General features: G+C 42.4%; 1 protein-coding gene and 1 non-coding gene across 2 annotated transcripts; one reads left to right on the plus strand and one right to left on the minus strand.

The window, feature by feature from the left end:
• The first annotated feature begins 1566 nt into the window (after positions 1-1566).
• Positions 1567-1757, plus strand: LOC116906496. The gene has a single exon (XR_004388737.1). It is a non-coding gene; the product is annotated as a U2 spliceosomal RNA (small nuclear RNA).
• Positions 1758-6554: 4797 nt separating this feature from the next.
• Trappc6b (trafficking protein particle complex 6B) lies at positions 6555-17829 on the minus strand. Its single transcript, XM_032907789.1, has 6 exons — positions 17535-17829; positions 14926-14993; positions 13602-13719; positions 12225-12308; positions 7932-8025; positions 6555-7099 (listed from the first exon to the last, which is right to left on the minus strand). The coding sequence occupies exons 1-6, from the start codon at positions 17613-17615 to the stop codon at positions 7068-7070; spliced, it is 477 nt and encodes a 158-aa protein (XP_032763680.1). The 5' UTR covers positions 17616-17829; the 3' UTR covers positions 6555-7067.
• Positions 17830-19677: the final 1848 nt, after the last annotated feature.

Here is a 19677-nt window from a genome sequence, read left to right on the forward strand (position 1 = left end):
CACAAAGATGACAGCTGGTCTCTGCTGCATACAGGTGGACAACCTTGAACTTTTGCAATGGAAGGATGTGCACCATCATGTTTGGTTTATTGTGCTAGGATGAAATCCAACTTCATGCACTAGGCAAGCTCTCTATCAACTCTGCTAGATCCACAGTCCCAGGAATTCCTTTTCAAAACTCATTAGTGTTTCATATGTATATATCACATTTGCTTTGTGTCCTCATTCCTATATACTTACTGTTGGCTCTTGTGAGGAATGTAGTGAACATGGCGATGACCACTTCAGGAGTCTTCATTTCAATTCTTTTGGATAAATACCATTTATCCTAGCAGCATGGGAGTTACTGTTAAGGACCTTCCCAGACTGTCCAGACATGAGGCTGGTAGGATGTCAGTGAAGTACTAAACACCCACAGTGATCAGTCCAAATGCAAGTGAACTTTCATACAGAAAGGACCGCATTATACACTTGAGGGGAAGAGCAGGACGATCCACCTATTATATCTGCAATGGGTGCAGAGTATGGAGTTTCTGTCATTTAGAAAGTTAAGTTCAGGGCCAAGGCTAATGTTAATGTTTGGGGTAACGGCCTAAACATCTCTGAGTACCTGGAAATGGTCAAGGTCTGTTAGATTCTACCTTACCGCCCTGGCTGTCTTGAACAAAAGGACTATAAGTCAAACAGCGGTTAGACTACCCATACGGCAGCACCAGCTTCCTCAGATGCCTTAAGAAATGCAAAGTACTGGAAAAAAAAAAAAGAAAAAAAGAAAAAGAGGCCATGGACCTCAAAGAGCAAAGGGGGTGGATATGTGTGAGGGTTTGGAGGGAAGAATGGATAGGAAGAAATGATTGGGATAACCTAAAAAAAATCTTTTTCGAAAACATACACAATGATTATAGATGATTGCCTCTGCTCCCAAAAGCAAAGCATCGCCAGGCTGTTTGAAACAATTTACATAAGATGTTTTGCTATCACAAGCCTCGGTGACCTTTAGATGTCCATGCAACCTATGTTAGAGAGGGATCACTTTCCCAGCGGTCTAACAAAAGACGCTAAAAAGGCAAGGCTCTGATTGGTCCAAACATAATCCCCATGGCTATGAATCAGTACTAAAAACCTTAGGCAGCAAAAAAGGCCAACACAGCTTCCACGGCTGTGATTGGCCTAAACACACCTTTCTCTGATTGTATAAGCAGGTTAGATAGGCTCACTTAGTAGATCAAGAGGTAGACCCCATGCTGCCTGCTCTAGTATTTCAACATTGTGATCAAGATAATGTTTCTCGCTAGGCAGCGCGTGCGTCGCCACGCCCCTCCAGAGAGGGCGAGGCATGCAAATCAAGCCCCGCAGGAGCACGCGGGAACGCCGGGAAAGCCCGGGGTCGTGGAAATTGTAGTTGAAGCTGTGAGTGCTGGAGAAGGAGTGAGGTGAGGGGGACGCAGATACGGAAGGGAGTAGGAAGGAGCCACCGGGAAGGTGGGAAGTGAGAGTTGCGAAAGGTCACCACGATGTTTGTGTGTCTCGTGGGCGCAGGGCAGTGCTTCGTGGTAGGGACCTGGTATCGCTTCTCGGCCTTTTGGCTAAGATCAAGTGTAGTATCTGTTCTTATCAGTTTAATATCTGATACGTCCTCTATCCGAGGACAATATATTAAATGGATTTTTGGAACTAGGAGTTGGAATAGGAGCTTGCTTTGTCCACTCCACGCATCGACCTGGTATTGCAGTGTCTCCAGGAACGGTGCACCCCTTCTGGGGAACGATGTTTGTTAAATAGTAGACTTATAAAGAAAAGATCTCTTTTCCAGTGGGTATTACCATTTTCAAAGAAGTGTGTTGTGCATGGATGTTTAGTTTGCACATTCTCTGGTTAGCACATGAGCAAAGTCTTGGCTTTGATGTAGTTGGGCCTGGTAGTGTACGGTGGTAGTGTACTTTTTATAACCCCAGCACTTGGAAGCAGAAGTCATTGTAAGAATCTTTAGAATCCGGACTCAGGAGTGCTAGTATATTTTATAGGTTTTTAGGCCTACAGAAAATCCTTAACACTCCAGTAAACTGTGATGTCAGCTGCAGTCAGATTGAAGAAGCCACTTTCTACAACTCAGTAGCAGAAAATAACCTGATTGAAAACGGTTACAACTGCATAGATGTTCACAAATGACCAATGAATATGAAAACATGCTTAGCACTGGAATGCTCACCATTGCACAGGAAAAATGCAAACAAAACCATAAGATATACTTCATAGCACCTAGGATGACCAGTATATGACTGATGTGTGTGCTTGGAAGATCTCTAATACAGAGTCAAATTCCCTGAGGCCTGCATGGGGGTGTTAAGACTCTGCAGATGTCTGACCCCCATTGTCTGACACCATGTGCTGTTGCCAAGCAAGGAGGAAACATAAGCTGCCAAGGACCATTAAAAGCTTGAACTGGGGAGATGGCTCAATGGTCCAGAGTGCTTGCAGTTCCCAGAACCCATATAGGGCAGCTGTCATCAGGTAGTTTACAGCGTCAAAGGTCCCATGCATCTTACTTTCCAGCACATCCCCTCAAGTGCACACATCTACACACAGGCAGACACCCATAATTTAATTTGAAATTTTTAAAAGAATTATTTACTTTAGGTATGAGTACACCAATGCTGTCTTCAGACACACCAGAAGAGGGCATCAGATCCCATTACAGATGGTTGTGAGCCACCTTGTGGTTGCTGGGAATTGAACTCAGGACCTTTGGAAGATCAGTCAGTGCTCTTAACCACTGAGCCATCTCTCCAGTCCCCTTGAATTTTTTTTTAAGATTTCATCTACACACACACACACACACACACACACACAAATCCTTTGTTTTATTGTTGTTAGTTTCTTTGAGACAGGGTTTTTCTGTGTAATCTGGGCTGACCTGGAACAAACTCTGTTAGACCTGTGCCTCCTAAGTACTAGGATTAAAGGTGTGCACCATCACTACCCAGCATCTACTCAAAATTTGTATGTGAGTAGAGCAAAAGGCCTATGACAGATGCTTAGTGAAAATGAAAATGACACTTGTAATTTCCTCCCTTTTTGTTTAATGACTGGACACTGTCAGGAACATTTGTTTTACACACACACACACACACACACACACACACACACACATACAAATATATTAATCATATGTACTGGCCATCCTAAGCTCTGTAAAGTAATTGCTATTTGTTTGCATTTTCCTGTGCAATGGTGAGCATTCCAGAGCTGAGCATGCTTTCATATTCATCTGGTTATTTGCACTCTTTCTTTGAGAAACATCTACTCAGTCCTAGCCATTTTCAGTCACGCTGCGTTCTGCTACTCAACTGTAGGAGCTCTTTTGTTTTCTCAGTATTTATTTATTTTTATGTGCCTTGATCTTTTGCTCACACGTGTGTCTCTGTGAGGATGTTGGATCCCTGGAACTAGAGTTACAGGCAGGTATGAGCTGCCCTGTGAGTACTGGGGATTGAACCCAGGTCCTGAAGAGCAACCAGTGCTCTGAACTCTGAGCTCTCTCTCCAACCTGGGAGGAGGTCCTTTAAGAAAAGAATGGGGGTTGGGGATTTAGCTCAGTGGTAGAGCGCTTGCCTAGCAAGCACAAGGTCCTGGGTTCGTCCCCAGTTCCAAAAAAAAAGAAAAGAATGTTTAGGGGGTTGGGGTTAGCTCAGTGGTAGAGTGATGGGGGTTAGGGATTTAGCTCAGTGAAAGAGCGGTAGAGCGCTTGTCTAGCAAGCGCAAGGCCCTGGGTTCCATCCTCAGCTCCAAAAAATAAAGAAAGAAAAGAATGTTTAGGGGCTGGAGAGATGGCTCAGTGGTTAAGAGCACTGACTGCTCTTCCAGATTCCAGAGGTCCTGAGTTCAATTCTCGGCAACCACATGGTGGCTCACAACCATCTGTAATGGGATCTGACGCCCTCTTCTGGTGTGTCTGAAGACAGCTACAGTGTACTCATATAAATAAAATAAATACATCTTTTTTTAAAAAAAAGAATATTTTGACAATTTCATACATGTATATAACGTATTTTGGGCATATTGACCCCACATTCCTCGCTTATCCCTTTTGCTCTTGGACCCTTCTTCCCAACACCACCCCCTTACTTAACAGGTCTCTTTAAAATTACCCACTCGGCTGAATTAGGATTATTACTACACATAGATCATGGGCAGCTTGCCTGTGACCACTGCCCGGTGAGTTATGAAGCTCTGTATTGGTTATGAATGTTCAGATACTTGCAATGTCTTCTTTCCGCTGGTCCAGCTGCTCATCTGCTTATCCTCAAGGCCTGGACTACGCAGCCTCTCAGGTCGTTCACCTTTCTACTTCTGTGCCGTGCTCAGGGTGTGACAGCGGGGACTATCACTGCAGCCAATTTAGTGCTTTTTCTCATTCTCTTCTAGAAAATTCAGGGTAATTTTGTTGTTTTGTAGCACAGGCTTAATGGGCTTTCGCTCTCTCTCTCTCTCCCTCCCTCTCTCACACACACACAAACAAAAAAACAGGAGAGAGAGTTTTTTGGGGGGCGGGGGTGTTCTAAGACAAGGATTTTCTGAATGGCCCTAGTTGTCCTAGAACTTACCCTGTATACCAAGCTGGCCTCAAACTCAGAGAGAGCCTCCAGACTCCAGAGCTGATTTTAAAGGCATCCACACCACCATCACCACCTGGCTAAGGGAAGTCTTATGTAGCTGAGTGTGGCCTTGAATTTCAAATCCCCAGCCTCCACTTCCTGACTGCTGGGATTGTGTGTACACAATTGCTCACTTCATTAGTCAATGTATACATTCCTGGTGATGGAATTTAGGGCTTCGTGAATACTAGGTAAGTACACTATCAACATCCAATCTTTAGTTTTTCTGTTTAAGTCTTGGCTGACTGGTGTATACTTTTGCATATGGGTATTATTGTCCTAGCATTTGTAGAAAAGATGTACTGGTTAGATTTTTTTTTTTTTTTTGGTCAACTTGACATAAGCTAGAGTCGTTTAGGAAGAGAAAATGCCTCTATTAGACTAGCTTGTAAGCAAGTGTGTATGGCGCTCTCTTGATTAATGACTGATGTAGGAGGGTTCAGCCCACTGTGAGCAGTACCACCTTTGGGCAGTTGTCCTGGGTTATATAAGCAGCTGGGCAAGCCACAAGAAGCAAGATGGTAGGGCTGGAGAGATGGCTCAGCGGTTAAGAGCACTGGCTGCTCTTCCAGAGGTCCTGAGTTCAATTCCCAGCAACCACATGGTGGCTCACAACCATCTGTAAAGAGATCCGATGCCCTCTTCTGGTATCTCTGAAGACAGCTACAGTGTACTTATTTATAATAAAAATGAATAAATCTTAAAAAAAAAAGAAGCAGCAAGATGGCAAACTTCATTCCTCCATGGCTTCTGTTTCAGTTCCTGCCTTCAAGTTGCTTACTTGACCTCTCTCAGCAGATTAAGGCTCAAGGCAGGTAAGTCAGGTAAGCTCTTTCCTGCCCAAGCTGGTCTTGGTCAGAGTTTCCATTGCAGCAGCAGAGACCTAACTAATATGGAGGCTTGGGTTAGCCTTTTTGCTGTTTCCCTTTACCATTTTTTCTACTTTTGCTTTGCAAAGGCATTTACCAGAAGTTCATAAAAGTAACCTAATATTTTCTGTAGTACTTTTTAATTGTATATGTAAACCTTTTAAGTTTGCTATAACCTCAAGAAAAAGCATATTCAAGTTTTCTTTATTATCTCTTGACCAACTTAACCCTTGCTTCTACTAAAAATAGTTTCCTTTGGGCTACAACTAACTGAACATACATTAACTATGAAGTGAGCATATAGTTCTCAAAATGATGATATGCAATGACCAATGAGCATACGAAAAATCTCAACACTGTCAGAAGAGTACTGCAAAATAAAATCACACCGAGATTCTGTCTCACCAGGCAGGACAGCAGTGATTTAAAAAAAACAACAAATCCAGGGGTTGGGGATTTAGCTCAGCGCTAGAGCGCTTGCCTAGTAAGCGCAAGGCCCTGGGTTCGGTCCCCAGCTCCGAAAAAAAGAAAAAAAAAAAAAACAAAAAACAAAAAAACCCAACAAATCCTAGTTAGGCTGTGAACAAAATGCTGGTGCTGGGAATTTAGACTTGTCCAGCCAGGAATCAACCGAGGTTTCATCAACAGAACAGATAGAAAATTGATACAGGGGCTGGAGAGATGGCTCAGTAGTTAAGGGTACATAGTGCTCTTGCAGAGGACAAAAGTTCAGTTCCCAGCACTCACATCGGACAGCTCTCAATCATCTCTAACTTCAGTTCCAAGAGATCCATCCAATGCCATCTTCTGGCCTACTATACTCTCACAAAGTGCGCTCGCGCACACTCTCTCTCTCTCTCTCTCTCTCTCTCTCTCTCTCTCTCTCTCTCTCGTGAGCACCAACACACACACACACCCCACCTAATAAAGTTACCAAATTCACAATTAAACTAATCTACATTTCACTTTGATTAAATCAGTAGAAGCTTAAGGACTGAAATCTATTAAAGTAAATTAAACTTTCAAGCAATTTAGACAGTAATGCATGTATTTATATATACACATATATACACAATGTATAAATGAAATCCTTATATAAGCATAGGAATTCTCTTGACAGAAATAAATTATAAGCAATACAATAAAAATGAAGCTTAATTTAACATACTGGTTTGTTTGTTTTAAATAACTAAAACAGATTTATACTTCAACAAATTTTGGTCATTTGAACACAAACTATTCTGATTGACACGTACTTTTTTATACAGCAATTCAACACACCCTGAGTTTCACTTCCCAATTGATGGTTAAATGCTTATCATACTACGGAAATAAAGATGTTTAAAATGAAGAGCCTGGCATCTTGGCGTTTAGTTCACTGAAATCGCTTTGAACAGTTCAGTTAGTTTATGTCAAAGGACCTGTATCTACTTTGATTTGCTCTAGTGACTCTGGTGAGCTAACGATTTGCTCCAACGCAGATATCCAACGAGAAGGTGAAATCAGGATGCACAATGTTCTGCCCAGGAGTCACCACCTCACTCTACAGCTTCTGTATCATCACCTGGAATTTGCCTGAAAGGGAAGCAGAACCAACCATTATTCTTTGACTTCAGGCCTAAGGAAATCAAGCACACATACTCATGTCTATTCAGGAAGTTGTTTCACTCAAAGAACTTGCTATGGGGCTGGAGACATGGCTCAATGGTAAAGAGCACTGGTTGCTCTTCCAGAGGTCCTGAGTTCAATTCCCAGCAACCACATGGTGGCTCATGACCATCTGTAATGAGACTTGATGCCCTCTTCTGGTGTGTCTGTAGACAACTACAGTGTACTTATAAATAAAATAAATATATCTTAAAAAAAAAAAAAAAAAGAACTTGCTATGTCAGAGGTCTTTTCACAGTCCTTAAGGTATTCAATAAAGTCTAGCCCACCGCATAATTATCTGTTTTATGAGGAGGTGTCTTTCCTACATCCTAGGTCTGTCTCTATATCTCTGTTTCCTTTCTCTCTCTCTCCCCTCTCCCTCCCTTTCTTTCTCTGTTTTGAGACAGGGTCTTACTATGTAGCCCTGGCTTGGGGCTCAGCATGTTGACCAGATCAGGCAAGCTTCAAACTTACCAAGATTGACCTGCCTCTGTTTCCTGAATGCTGGGATTGAAGGTGTGAGTCACCATGCTTGGTGAGGCTGAGTATTTCATTACTACTTTGTCAATGGGCAGAAAAGTAATACAGTAAAATTCAACTCAATCTTATTCTTGCTTAGCAGCTTCAGGGAGAAGATAATACATAAATGTGAGATACAGGACACTGAAGTGAAGGTGTCAACATTTTTAGTCTCCTCTAGGTTTAAAAGAGAAAGTGAAATATATATGTATATATAAGACAAATACGTTAAACTTACAGGCAGGCATTGAAGATACTTCAGCTGTCACAATACTTTTTATTCCCAAGTTTGACAAGCCACCTCTGATTAAGCCACATGTAAACGCTAGATACTAAAAAGGAGGGAAAAAGTAAGGATTTACTATTACTGAAACAATGAAGCGACTGATAAACACGGAGCTGCTTTTAAGCTATGGCATCAAGAAAGCACTGCTGTGTTTATAAGGGAGAAGGGAAGAAGAGGATGGCAAGGAGGTGAGAGCAGCAGCAAAGGGCAAGGGAGGAGGAGCTGTGACACTGGGAAGCAGGGGCAGGCGGGTCTCTGTGAGTTGGAGGCTAGCCTGAACTACACAGTGAGTTCTAAGACAGCCAGAGCTACACAGTGAAACCCTACCTCAAAAAACCAAAAGGAAAAAAGGCATGAAAAGCCAATGGTAGTACACATCTGTACTATCAGTACTCGGGCTAAGGCTGGAGGAGCATTTCTTGAGGCAAGAACTGGAAGCCAATCTGAGCAACATATAGGGACCCCCCCAACACACACACACACACACACACACACACACACACACACACACACCACTAATGCAAAAGAAAGGAACAGCAGAGCTATGGTGAAAGAGCTGTTAGAAGTAAATCTAACTGTAACTAAAGCCCGGGCACACATGATTTAAGCTTGACCAATCTGGTGCTGCACAGTAAGACTCTGAATCTAGTGTAGTAACAAAAGCAGAGAAATCCATTTAGTTCACAGAACAGCAGACATGGCTTGTAAGCATTCTCCATGCTGTGTGCAGGGATCTAACTAGACACTTGCAGTACAACACTTAGTTCTTTCTCTAATCACTTTAGCGTCCTCATTTCTCGCCTGTTTCACCTTCTTATAAATGCAGCTGACTAAGCAAAGACTCTACACTTTCTTTTTGTTTTTTCACCTTTTGAGTCAGTGTCTCATATAGGTCAGTCAGGCCTCAAGCGTACTATGTCTTTGTGCTTCTGTCTCCCAAGTACTGAGATTACAGGAACGTGCTACCACAGCCAGCTTCCAACAACCACATGGTAGCTAGAGTTTTCATTTCTTTAAGAATCCAGTTATGGGGGTTGGGGATTTAGCTCAGTGGTAGAGCGCTTGCCTAGCAAGCGCAAGTCCCTGGGTTCGGTCCCCAGCTCCGAAAAAAAGAAAAAAGAAAAAAAAAAAAAAAAGAAGAATCCAGTTATGGTATGTGAATATGTTTTTGTTTTAATCCCAGCTGTGGGATAAGAGGCTGCATCAGGCAAGCGATTATGCTTTCTCTCTGCCTCATTCGATAGCAGGGGCATGGATTTTCCAGCTGCAGACAGTTTACGTTTGGGATTCTGGGAACTTTTGAGAGGCTTTCCAGAACCCACTATGCCCATCCCTGGAGGGAGAAAGGCGGGTGTTCCATGAAAAGTGCTGCCTGTCCTGCTTGCTGTTGTTTCCCCGCTGTCCAGTGAGCAAAGAGAAGTTGAAGACATTCTCACGAGGAAGACTGGCCTTGCCCCAAGGGCTTAACGTCCCTAATCGGCAAGTAGTCTAAGAGGTCCAGCCCCTTTCTCCTCTAACCTTTCTCTCCTACCTCGTATGAGAGGCTGGAAGGGACTAAGGTGAAATAAGCATTTGAAGGGACATGGAGTTATAAGAACTCAATTAAAAAAAAACAAACAGCAAAACATCTCATCTTGTTTAAAACGTATGCCTAGGCCAGGCATTGGCAGCACATACACTGGTGAGTGCCCGGATAGCCGGGGCTACACAGAGAAACCCTGTCTCAAACACACAAACAAAATAACACAAAAGCCTTACAGCAGAACTATGAAGCTGGTGCTTGGTTATAATGTTAGCACTGGAGAGGGTCAGGCAAGAGGGTTATTAAAAGCAAGAGATCAGATTGGGCTATATGGTAAGGGCTCTTAACTACCAAACCATCAATGCAGTCCCCCAGAAAAAAATTAACTCATTCTTCAAAGCTGAAGAAATTAAGATATCCCAAAGTTAAATGAGAACTAAAAATAGTAAAATGTGATTAATAAAAAGAAAAATAACAAAACACATATATTTACCATAAAAACATCATTACTGTATCTGCAAACAATTTCTGATATGGGAGAGAAATAAAAAAGGACAATATGAGGGGCTGGAGAGATGGCTCAGTGGTTAAGAGCACTGGCTGCTCTTCCAGAGGTCCTGAGTTCAATTCCTAGCAACCACATGGTGGCTCACGACCATCTGTAATGAGATCCGATGCCCTCTTCTGGTGTGTCTGCAGACAGCAATAGTATATTCATATAAATAATAAATAAATCTTTAAAAAAAAAAGGGCAATATGAAACATGTGACATGAAGGCAGAAGGCAGGCTACTTCATTAGTGGAGTCAGCACAGGGAGTAGGGGAGGCAGGGGCAAGGAAAACCAGCAAGAACAAAGTGTACATAAAAGAGGAATCATGAAACCTATTTTGTATGGTAATTTTAAAAATTAATAAAAAATTAAGGTATGAGCAAGTAATTATAGATAAATAACAAGTTATACTTCCCTAGATATATTCATTCTTTTGAAGGAACTCATATATTAACATTCGTTATTCTGACAGACATAGTGACACGGGTCTTTAATCCTAGCACCCCAGAGGCAGAGGCAGACCATCTCTTTTGAGTTCCAGGCCAGTCTAGTCACCATCAAGTATCAGACTAGCCAGGCTACATAGTGAGATCCTGTCTCTACTTCAAAAAACAAACAAACAGAAAAACAAAAAGAAAAAATACAAAGCAAAAGAAACGGCAAAAACCTGAAATTTGTTACTTTTCTTTAGTCCACCTGTTTATTCACTGATATCGTTGTAAGACTAAGGTCTAGAGACATAGATATACTTAATGTAAAATAAACTTTTACAAACAAATGACAATTACAGTTCTTAAACATTTTAGCCTACCAAAGATGATGATAAACTCTGAGGTTAACTAATTCGGCCCAGGTAATGTCTGCATGTCTGAGCATCTTTACTGAGGCGACCACATCATACTAAGGAATGAGTAACAAGTCTGCATTTCCTGGCACTCAGAAGTAGTGTTTCTCTTATTGGTCTCTACTGCGAGACTCAGGTACACAGGAGCTGATGGTCAACATGTCTCCTGCTGCAGAGAAAATGGCCTAAACAAAATGGTGTAAAATGATGTCATTATGCAGCAAAGCAGGTACAGGATAAGGCAAAGTCTATCACTAGATGAGAAGGAAGGGTAGGTGGGGAAAAGTCTAGGAAGGATGGAGGAGGAGGAGAAGCGGGAGAAATGAAGATGGAGAGCACGGAGCAGGATGATCCAGACCCAGGTGGACTGGGTTGATTTATCCTGTCTACATGGGCGGTTTCTATCTTTATTAATTGTCAGTGAATTTATTGTTTGGACGTATTATAGATTGAGAATTTAACATATAAATCTAATTGTTAAACTACAAGTTTCTAGAGCTTTGAAACTGGGCTACAGGGGATGTGAGCAAAGTTCCCGGCTGGCAGAGAGACAAGCAGTCTCAGTTCTGGAAGCCGTGCTAGGCTATAGAATGCCTGGGGTAGCATGGTGCGGTGCCACACTAGATCCAGTAACCACCGGTCCATTTTTATTTTTACTGGAACAAAATGATACAAGTAAACACTACTTATTGGAGCAGTTTATTAATGGACACTTTTAACTTGGATTTTTTATTTGGTTAAGGAAAAAAGAGGGAGCTGGAGAGTTGGCTCAGGGGCTAAGTGCACTTACTGTTCTTGCAAAGGACCTGACTTTAATTCCCAGCACATAGGAACTCACCACCTCCTCAGGCATTAGGCACATAATCTGCACAGTATTAAAGGAGGCGAAAACACTGGTACACTAAAATAATAAAATAAAATAGAAAAAAAAGATCTGCTTTAATAAAAAGATTATTTAAGAACATGTACTTGGGGCTGGAGAGATGGCTCACTGACTGCTCTTCCAAAAATCCTGCGTTCAATTCCCAGCAACTACATGATGGCTCACAACCATATAGACAGATCTGTAATGGGATCTGATGCCCTCTTCTGGTGTGTCTGAAGACAGCTACAGTGTACTCATATACATAAAATAAATAATTCTCTAAAAGAGGAAGGGGGCCTACAAACTTCCCTCTCCTTGAAGAAGAAAAAGGAACATAAACTTAAGAACTCAAGCTTCTCAATGAATTGCTAAAATCACTGTTTAATTTGAATCTGTTGTGATTGATTTTGTAAATTTCCCTGTAATTCCTTTTTTCAATACAAAACCAAATTCCATTAAATACCTTGGATGCATGTTCTAAATACTGTTTTCCTGCAGACAGCTGAATGAGTAGTCGAAATTTGTTGTCCTGAAGAACATATATGCCCTGTTTCAAAATACAAAAGCAGTATGAAAAGTCAGTGCAGCCTGGCGTCCGTGAAGATTACCTCACCCGAGGCAGGTGAGGTTCCCATGTCTACGATTCCACCACAGAGTCAGCAGGGAGCTACAGATTGAGTCTCTGGTTAGGCAGGTAGGTAAGTCGGCCAATCAATCAATCAATCAATCAATCAATAGAATATAAACCAACCACCGCATACCCAAGCAAGTCCTTTTTTAAGATTTATCTTTTTTTAAAGAATTATTTATTTTATGTATATGAGTACATTCTAGCTGGCATCAGACACACGAGAAGAGGGTATTGAATCCTGTTACAAATGGTTATAAGCCACCATGTGGTTGATGGGAATTGAACTCAGGACCTCTGGACCCACTGAGCCATCTCTCCAGCCAGGACTCATCTTTTATGAATTATCTGTGTGTGTCTTTATGTCTGTGTAAGGGAATGTGCGAGTGCAGCTGCTCACTGAGATGAGAAAAGATCCCCTGGAGCCTGGAGCTGGAATCACGGGCAGTTGTGAGCACCTGAGTTATTTTTTTTAATTATGTGTTTATGTGTATATGTGTGTGCATGCACACAGATTCCCAAAGAAGCCAGACTCATTGAATCCTGGAGCTGAACTTTCAGAAGGCTCTGAGACACTTGTCACCGGTGATAGGAACGACACTCAGGTCCTCTGGAAGAGCAATAAATGCACTTAACCACTGAGCCATCTTTCCAGCCCCCATTTGCTACATTTTAAATTTTAACACAACTTCTGTAACTAAAGGAAAGAAACAGCTATAATTACTGAGAACTGCTGCCCTCTCCTTATTTACTTTACCCTACTAGACATAAAGACTGACTTCTCAATAACATTAGAAGAACATAAAGTTTACTTCAGAACAAATTCTAGTGGGTTGGTAAGAAAGATGACTCAGCTATGAAGATTAGGTTCAGTGCCCAATGTGCACACTGCAGTCACAACCCTTGGTAACTGCAGTTGCCAGGGATCTGACCTTATTCTGGGCACTGAATATACAAAATGCTTTCATGTATGCAAGTACATACATAAAAATAAATCCTCGAAGTAATCTAATTTAAATAACAAAGTAAGGGCCAACAAAGAGAGCTCAGCGAGTAAGAGCAGCGCAAGCCTCACAATCTGAACTGGATCCTGGAGAAACAACTCCTGCACTCACACACACACACAGTAACAGCTAAGAACTGATAGGAAGGACATTTAGTGACTTTTAAGAAATAGGTCTTAGAAACAACAGCAAAGGTTTATCTAAATACCTGATGATTTGTCCTTAGATTGTCAATTTGTTTCTTGAATACTGTAGTCCAAAAATCTTTACATATGAACTTCATGATGTCTAATTCATCCTTGAACCTTGCAGTATCTTTTGTAAACCTAAGAAGATCAATTAGAAGTAATATAATATATTTCTCCCAAAGAAAACAAAGGAGGAAGTTTTTTTCTTACTCTCCCAAGAGGAGCAAATTATTAACTAATTCCTACATTTAGGTACAGTCACAATCTCACCTCACTGCGTCTGCAGCCTGTATATGATTACGGAGCTCAAGAGACTCTTAGCTATCAGCCAGCCATACTTGCTGTTACACTTCAAACTATCGAATGAGCAGCAAAAGACACCTAGATGAGCATGGTGGTTTGGGCCTAGAACTTAAACTCTCTGGAGGCTGCGCTTGCTTCACAGGTTTGAAGCCAACCTGGGCTACATTAGTTCCAGTGCAGGCTGGGCTACCGTATGAGACTCTATCTCAAAAATAAATAGATGGATGGATGGATAGATAGATGGATGGATGGATAGATGAATGACTGAATTATTTTTATGTAAAATTTATCTAATATAAATTCAACTATTTATAAACTCAGGGAAAAATAAGTGATCCAGCCAGGTGAGGTGATGGTGTCGCGCCTTTTCAGTCAGCACTTAAGAAGCAGAAGCAGAAGAATCTTTGTGAGCTCTAGGCCAGCCTGGTCTACAGAATGAGTTCCAGAACAGCCAAGGCTACACAGAAAAACCCTGCCTTGAAAAACAAAACGTAACCCATAAACACACATTTTTCTATTCCTATGCAGTTAAACAAAATTCCATTTAGATTTTAAAAATCTACTAAGCCATAAGCAAAAAATGCAATGAGACTGCAAATAGGTATCTCAATATATTAATGTTTTCATTAAAAATTATACATGTAAACCAGGTCTTCCTCAATTGCCGAAACATAGAAAGTGAAGCTGGGCATCCAGAGAACAGTTACAATCCCAGTCCTTGGGGATGACCACAAGAGTGGTTATGTGGCACCCAGATAGGTTACACACAAGGCCATGTCCATAAACAGAATTTAACTAAGACCAGCTCTAACGAGGATTTTATTTTCTGTAATGGAACTCAGGGCCTTGTGCTTGCACAACGCATGATCTACTACTGATATACCAGCAGCCCCTTAACAGTAATTTTCAATCTATCAACTATAACAATGAAAATTAAAAACTGGGAATTAAAATCAAAGTATGCTCTGTGCAATGGTTTGAAATGGATCTTCTGGGTTCATAACCTACCTGGAAGAAAATTCTCAAATCCACACTGCTCACCTTTCTATCAATCCTTGTCCCACTCGAAACCCCATGTTTTCCAGCTTAGTAATACACCGTCCATTTTCCTATTAAAAAACAAAACAAAAAGTGATTTTGAATACTCTTAGACTCCTAGGACATGTGTGTTTTAAACCAGTAGCAGAGAACTCAGAGGACAGGAACATGGCTCAGCAGGCACAGGCAGGCACTGGCACCAGCCCTGCTGGCTCGGTGTATGGGGCGGTGGAGCGGACATGCCACAGCACACCAGTGGAATGAAGAGAAACCTCTGAGCATTAGTTCTCTCTTCCCACCATATGAGGCCCAGGAAGTAAAGAAATCCTTTGTAAGTAGGCAACTCAACAGTCCTAAATTTGTCTTACATGTACTTGTGTGTGTGTTGTATGTGCTCACAATGTCTTACGTGTATGTGTGTATGTTGTATGTGCTCACAATGTCTTACGTGTATGTGTGTATGTTGTATGTGCTCACAATGCACATGGGAGTCAGAGGACAAACCGTTTGAGCTGGTTTGCCACTTCCACCACGTGGGTCCCAGGAATCCAACTCAGGTCCGTAGGTTTGACAGGAAGCACCTTTATCAGGGGAGTCTTCCGCTAGTATATACAGTGACAATTTTGAAATGCTAAAATATAAATTGAAGATGGCACTAGCACATGCACACATACATTCTAAGAGAAATGGCTCAGCAGTTAAATTCACTGGTCCCTGCCAGAGGACCTAGGTTAAATCGCCAACCACCACATAACAGCTCACAACAACATGTAACTCCAGTCCCAGGGGATCTGATGACATTTGTCTGGCCTTCTCAGGCACCAGGCATGCACGCGTTGCACAACACACAGGGGAGAAAAAAATTCATGCGCAGAAGATAAATACGTAAAAATTTTAAAGTGTATGTTTTAAAAAATGGGGCAGACACTTGCAGCTGCTTCTGTCACCCAGCACTGTGGGGCTAATGCCCGAGAGCCCGCCCCTTTTCTAAGTTACTGAAAGCTTTTCTTTTACTTTTCTTATCTTTTTCTTGGATACCGGCCCAAAGCAGGCAGGCTTTCCCAGGACTCTGGGCTTTTCACTAGTTTTCTGAAGCCCCTCTCCACTTGCTACGTGCCTGTCTACTTAACTACTATAAACCGAATTGGTGTTTTCTCTTATTTTCATTTCCCTTCTCCTGGCAGCAGCTGACATAGCTTGTCCATCATGCTGTTTTTCTCTTAACAGCTAACAGAACTATTCCTGAGCTTAGAACAATAGCAGGGGGCTAAGACACATGACTTAGCCTTTAAGAGCTGGCTGCTCCTCCAGAGGACCTGGGTTCAACTCCCAGCACCCACATGGCAACTCACAATCATCTGTAACTTAGTTCTGGGGAATCTGATGCCTTCTTCTAGCCTCCCCAGGCATAGGTAATGATGTACAGACATATACAAGCAAAACATCCATACACATTAAAAAATTCTTTCAATTAGAAGAAGGAAAAAAAATAAAAGCCAGTGAGATGGCTCACTGGGTAAAGGTGCTGGACTCTATTTGTTAGAGACTGAAACCTGCACTGAGCCCTGGAACCCACCTGACAGAAGTAGACAATTGACTCCAGAACTTCTCTCACCTTTCTGGCCTGCTCAGGGACCAGGAACAGAATCAGTACACAAGCAATACCCATCCACACACACTGTGCTCCCAGTAGAAGATGCCTTTAAAAACACTCATTGCCTTCTACCTCACTGGATTCCTTGACCATTTCTAGCTGGAAAACACTTGGTAGCAGAAGGATATTATCTCATTTGAGTATGAGACCTTGTTGTTTTCTTGACTTTAAGAATGTTTTCTGCATCATCTAGGGGTTCCATGTACTCATCAAAGGCAGTAACAGCCTGCTGTCTGATCTATCTGCATATCCACTTGCTTATCCAGCCAAGCCTGAGTCTGGAGGTCGACTTTGAGATTTCTGAAGCTGAAGAGGGTGGGCTGCACCATAACCTTCAGGCACCTCCTGGCTCTCGCCATGGAATGCTGTAGTGGAAGTCACAGAGACCACTGGAATAGGAAAGTCATCTTGGAAAGTAACTCCTAAAACCAGCTCTGACTTAATGAACACTAAGTATTTTAAGTAGTAAATTTAAGTGGCTTCATAATTGTTGCTAAAAACCTTGCAACGTTTCCTTGCTTTAACCCCAAGGTTCTTCAGGCTTTGGCCCTGGAGTTGTGTGAAGTGGTATCCTGAATCAAGATAGGAGAAAGGTCTTCCAGGGACAGTCTGTAGTGGGGCTCTAAAACTGTTGGGAGCAGCAGGAAATAGGCAGGAATGTCAAAATCAGCTCTCGGTAAAATTTAGATTCTAGGTAAATATTAACAAGGTCAAGAATAAAATTCTGCGGCATGCACTCAAAGGAACATACGGACACGAACACACCAAACTGAAGACAAAACAGAAATGGATGAAAGATTCAATCTCGGAGGAGACGGCCGACAGACAGATTATATTCTGTGGGATGCCTCTAGGTGGACCACTTCGGTCTAACCTACTGGGCGTCTACGTTCGCGGGACGGGAGAGGAATGGAAGCAAGTGTCGCTGCATGACCCCAGGGTGCGTGGCGGCACTCACCACTTCCCCCTGCTCGGCGGACTTATATACTCCGGACACCATCTCGTTATGGAGAAGCAAAAACAACGCCTCGTCCGCCATTTCCCGCCGATCCCTCCAGCGCCGAGTCGGCTCCAATTAGTGCGGGACTCGAGGTTCCCGTTACCCCGCGTCGCACGCTGTGCGCCGCGGCCTACCCCGGTCCTAAGGCCGCTGTGGACCGCGCCCCTCCCCAGGGCGGCCGCCACTGGGCCTTTGAGACCCTATGACAACCCCACACCCGGCGTTCTGGCAGGGTGTGGGGCGTGAGCAACTTCCGGGCTGGGATGAGCAACTTCCGGCACCCTGCTCTACGCTAGGTGGGCTGGTACTTAACAAGGCTGCCAGTGCTCAGATAAAAGAAAAGCCTTTTCTCCGGTATGTGGCGGAGTCAAGGCGCATCGGGCTAGATAGAGGATAAAGAACTAAGGGTCTGACTTGAAAGTCTGGCGTGGTGGTTCATGCATATAATCCTAGCATCCTGAGAGCTGAAGCGGGAGGATTGCCTTTAGTTGGAGACCAGCATAAATTACAGAAAGATACTGTTTTTGTTGCCAGGTAGTGCAGAAGCCTTTAGTTCAGGATGCAGAGGCCTGAACGTAAAAAGCCATCTTGCCTTCAAAGATTTTGGAGAGTTGGATTTAAGGGACAACTGGGAGTGGTATAAGAACAAAAACCCACAAGACACAATTAGGAAAATATAATCATTATGAAGACTAGGTAAAACGTGCTGGCAGAGGCAAGTATATCTCAAGTTCGAAGCTAGCCTGATGTACAGAGCTAGTTTCTGGACAGCCGGGGGGCACACAAAGAAACCCTGCCTCAATAAAGCAGAAGAGAAAAAAAAGGCTGAAGATTTTGCAGGTGTCACTAAAGTGGTGTACATAAGGACACCATCTGTGCTAGGACAATTTTTTTTTTTTTTTTTTTTATTTTTTTTTTCGGAGCTGGGGACCAAACCCAGGGCCTTGCGCTTGCTAGGTAAGTGCTCTACCACTGAGCTAAATCCCCAACCCCGCTAGGACAATTTCTATAGGTACAAACCAGCATGCTTAGTCATACGACACTTTTTTAAGATCCTTCACAATTTTATTTGGTTTTGTTTGATACAGGATCTCATTCTCTATCAAACTGTTATTCAGGGCTGGTTCTGAATTCCTAATCCCTCTGCCCCCAACACCTAAATTCTAGCATTACAGGTGTACACCACTGCACCTGACCTTTACTTTTATGTGGAGGTAGGACCTCCTACATGCTAAGCATATATGTTAGTGTTGCTAAGACTGACTAGTCTGGAGGTGTTTGGTTGGTTGGTTGGCTGGTTGATTGGTTGGCTTTGGTTTTTTTGAAGTCCAGCCTAAATTGGTGTCATACTCCTGGTTTCTAATGTTCCTTCTACATTGGACTCTTAGTCCTACAAGTGTTACTACTCTGTCAGCTATGTGATTAGTTAGTTCTTTTCTCCATAATTCATGAAATAAGATTTTCTTCCAATTATTTTGTTATCTCCCCTATTAACATTAGTTTTCAGGAGGGGGAGGGGATGGGGGCTTATGGACAGGAAACTGGGGAAGGGAATAACATTTGAAATGTAAATAAAGAGAGGTTGGGGATTTAGCTCAGTGGTAGAGCACTTGCCTAGCAAGCACAAGGCCCTGGGTTCGGTCCCCAGCTCCGAAAAAAAGAAAAAAAAAAAAAAGAAATGTAAATAAAGAAATATATCTAATTAAAAAACATTAGTTTTCTCAAATTGGTTACAATAACAAAATGTTACATTATTTCAAAGGAATTTTCAGATGACAGTTCTATAACCATAATAATAGTAGATGTCATGGTGAATATTATCCTTAGACGGGATCTAAAGTCACTTAGGGGGCAAATCTCTGGGCTTGTCTGTGGGTTTCTAGATTGGGGCAATTGAGGTGGAGAAGACCCACTCTAAATGTGGGTTACACTATTATGGGATGGGGTTCTAAATTGAATAAAAAAGAAAAATATGAGCTGAGCATTCGTTTCTATCTGCTTCCTGACCGTCGCTGCAGTGGGCCCAGCTACCTTAGGATCTTACCAGAATGTCTTCCCAGCCGTGGATTGTGCTCTCAAACTGCGAGCCAAAATAACCCTT

Source organism: Rattus rattus, chromosome 7 (assembly GCF_011064425.1).
Source record: "Rattus rattus isolate New Zealand chromosome 7, Rrattus_CSIRO_v1, whole genome shotgun sequence".
Taxonomy (NCBI): domain Eukaryota; kingdom Metazoa; phylum Chordata; class Mammalia; order Rodentia; family Muridae; genus Rattus; species Rattus rattus.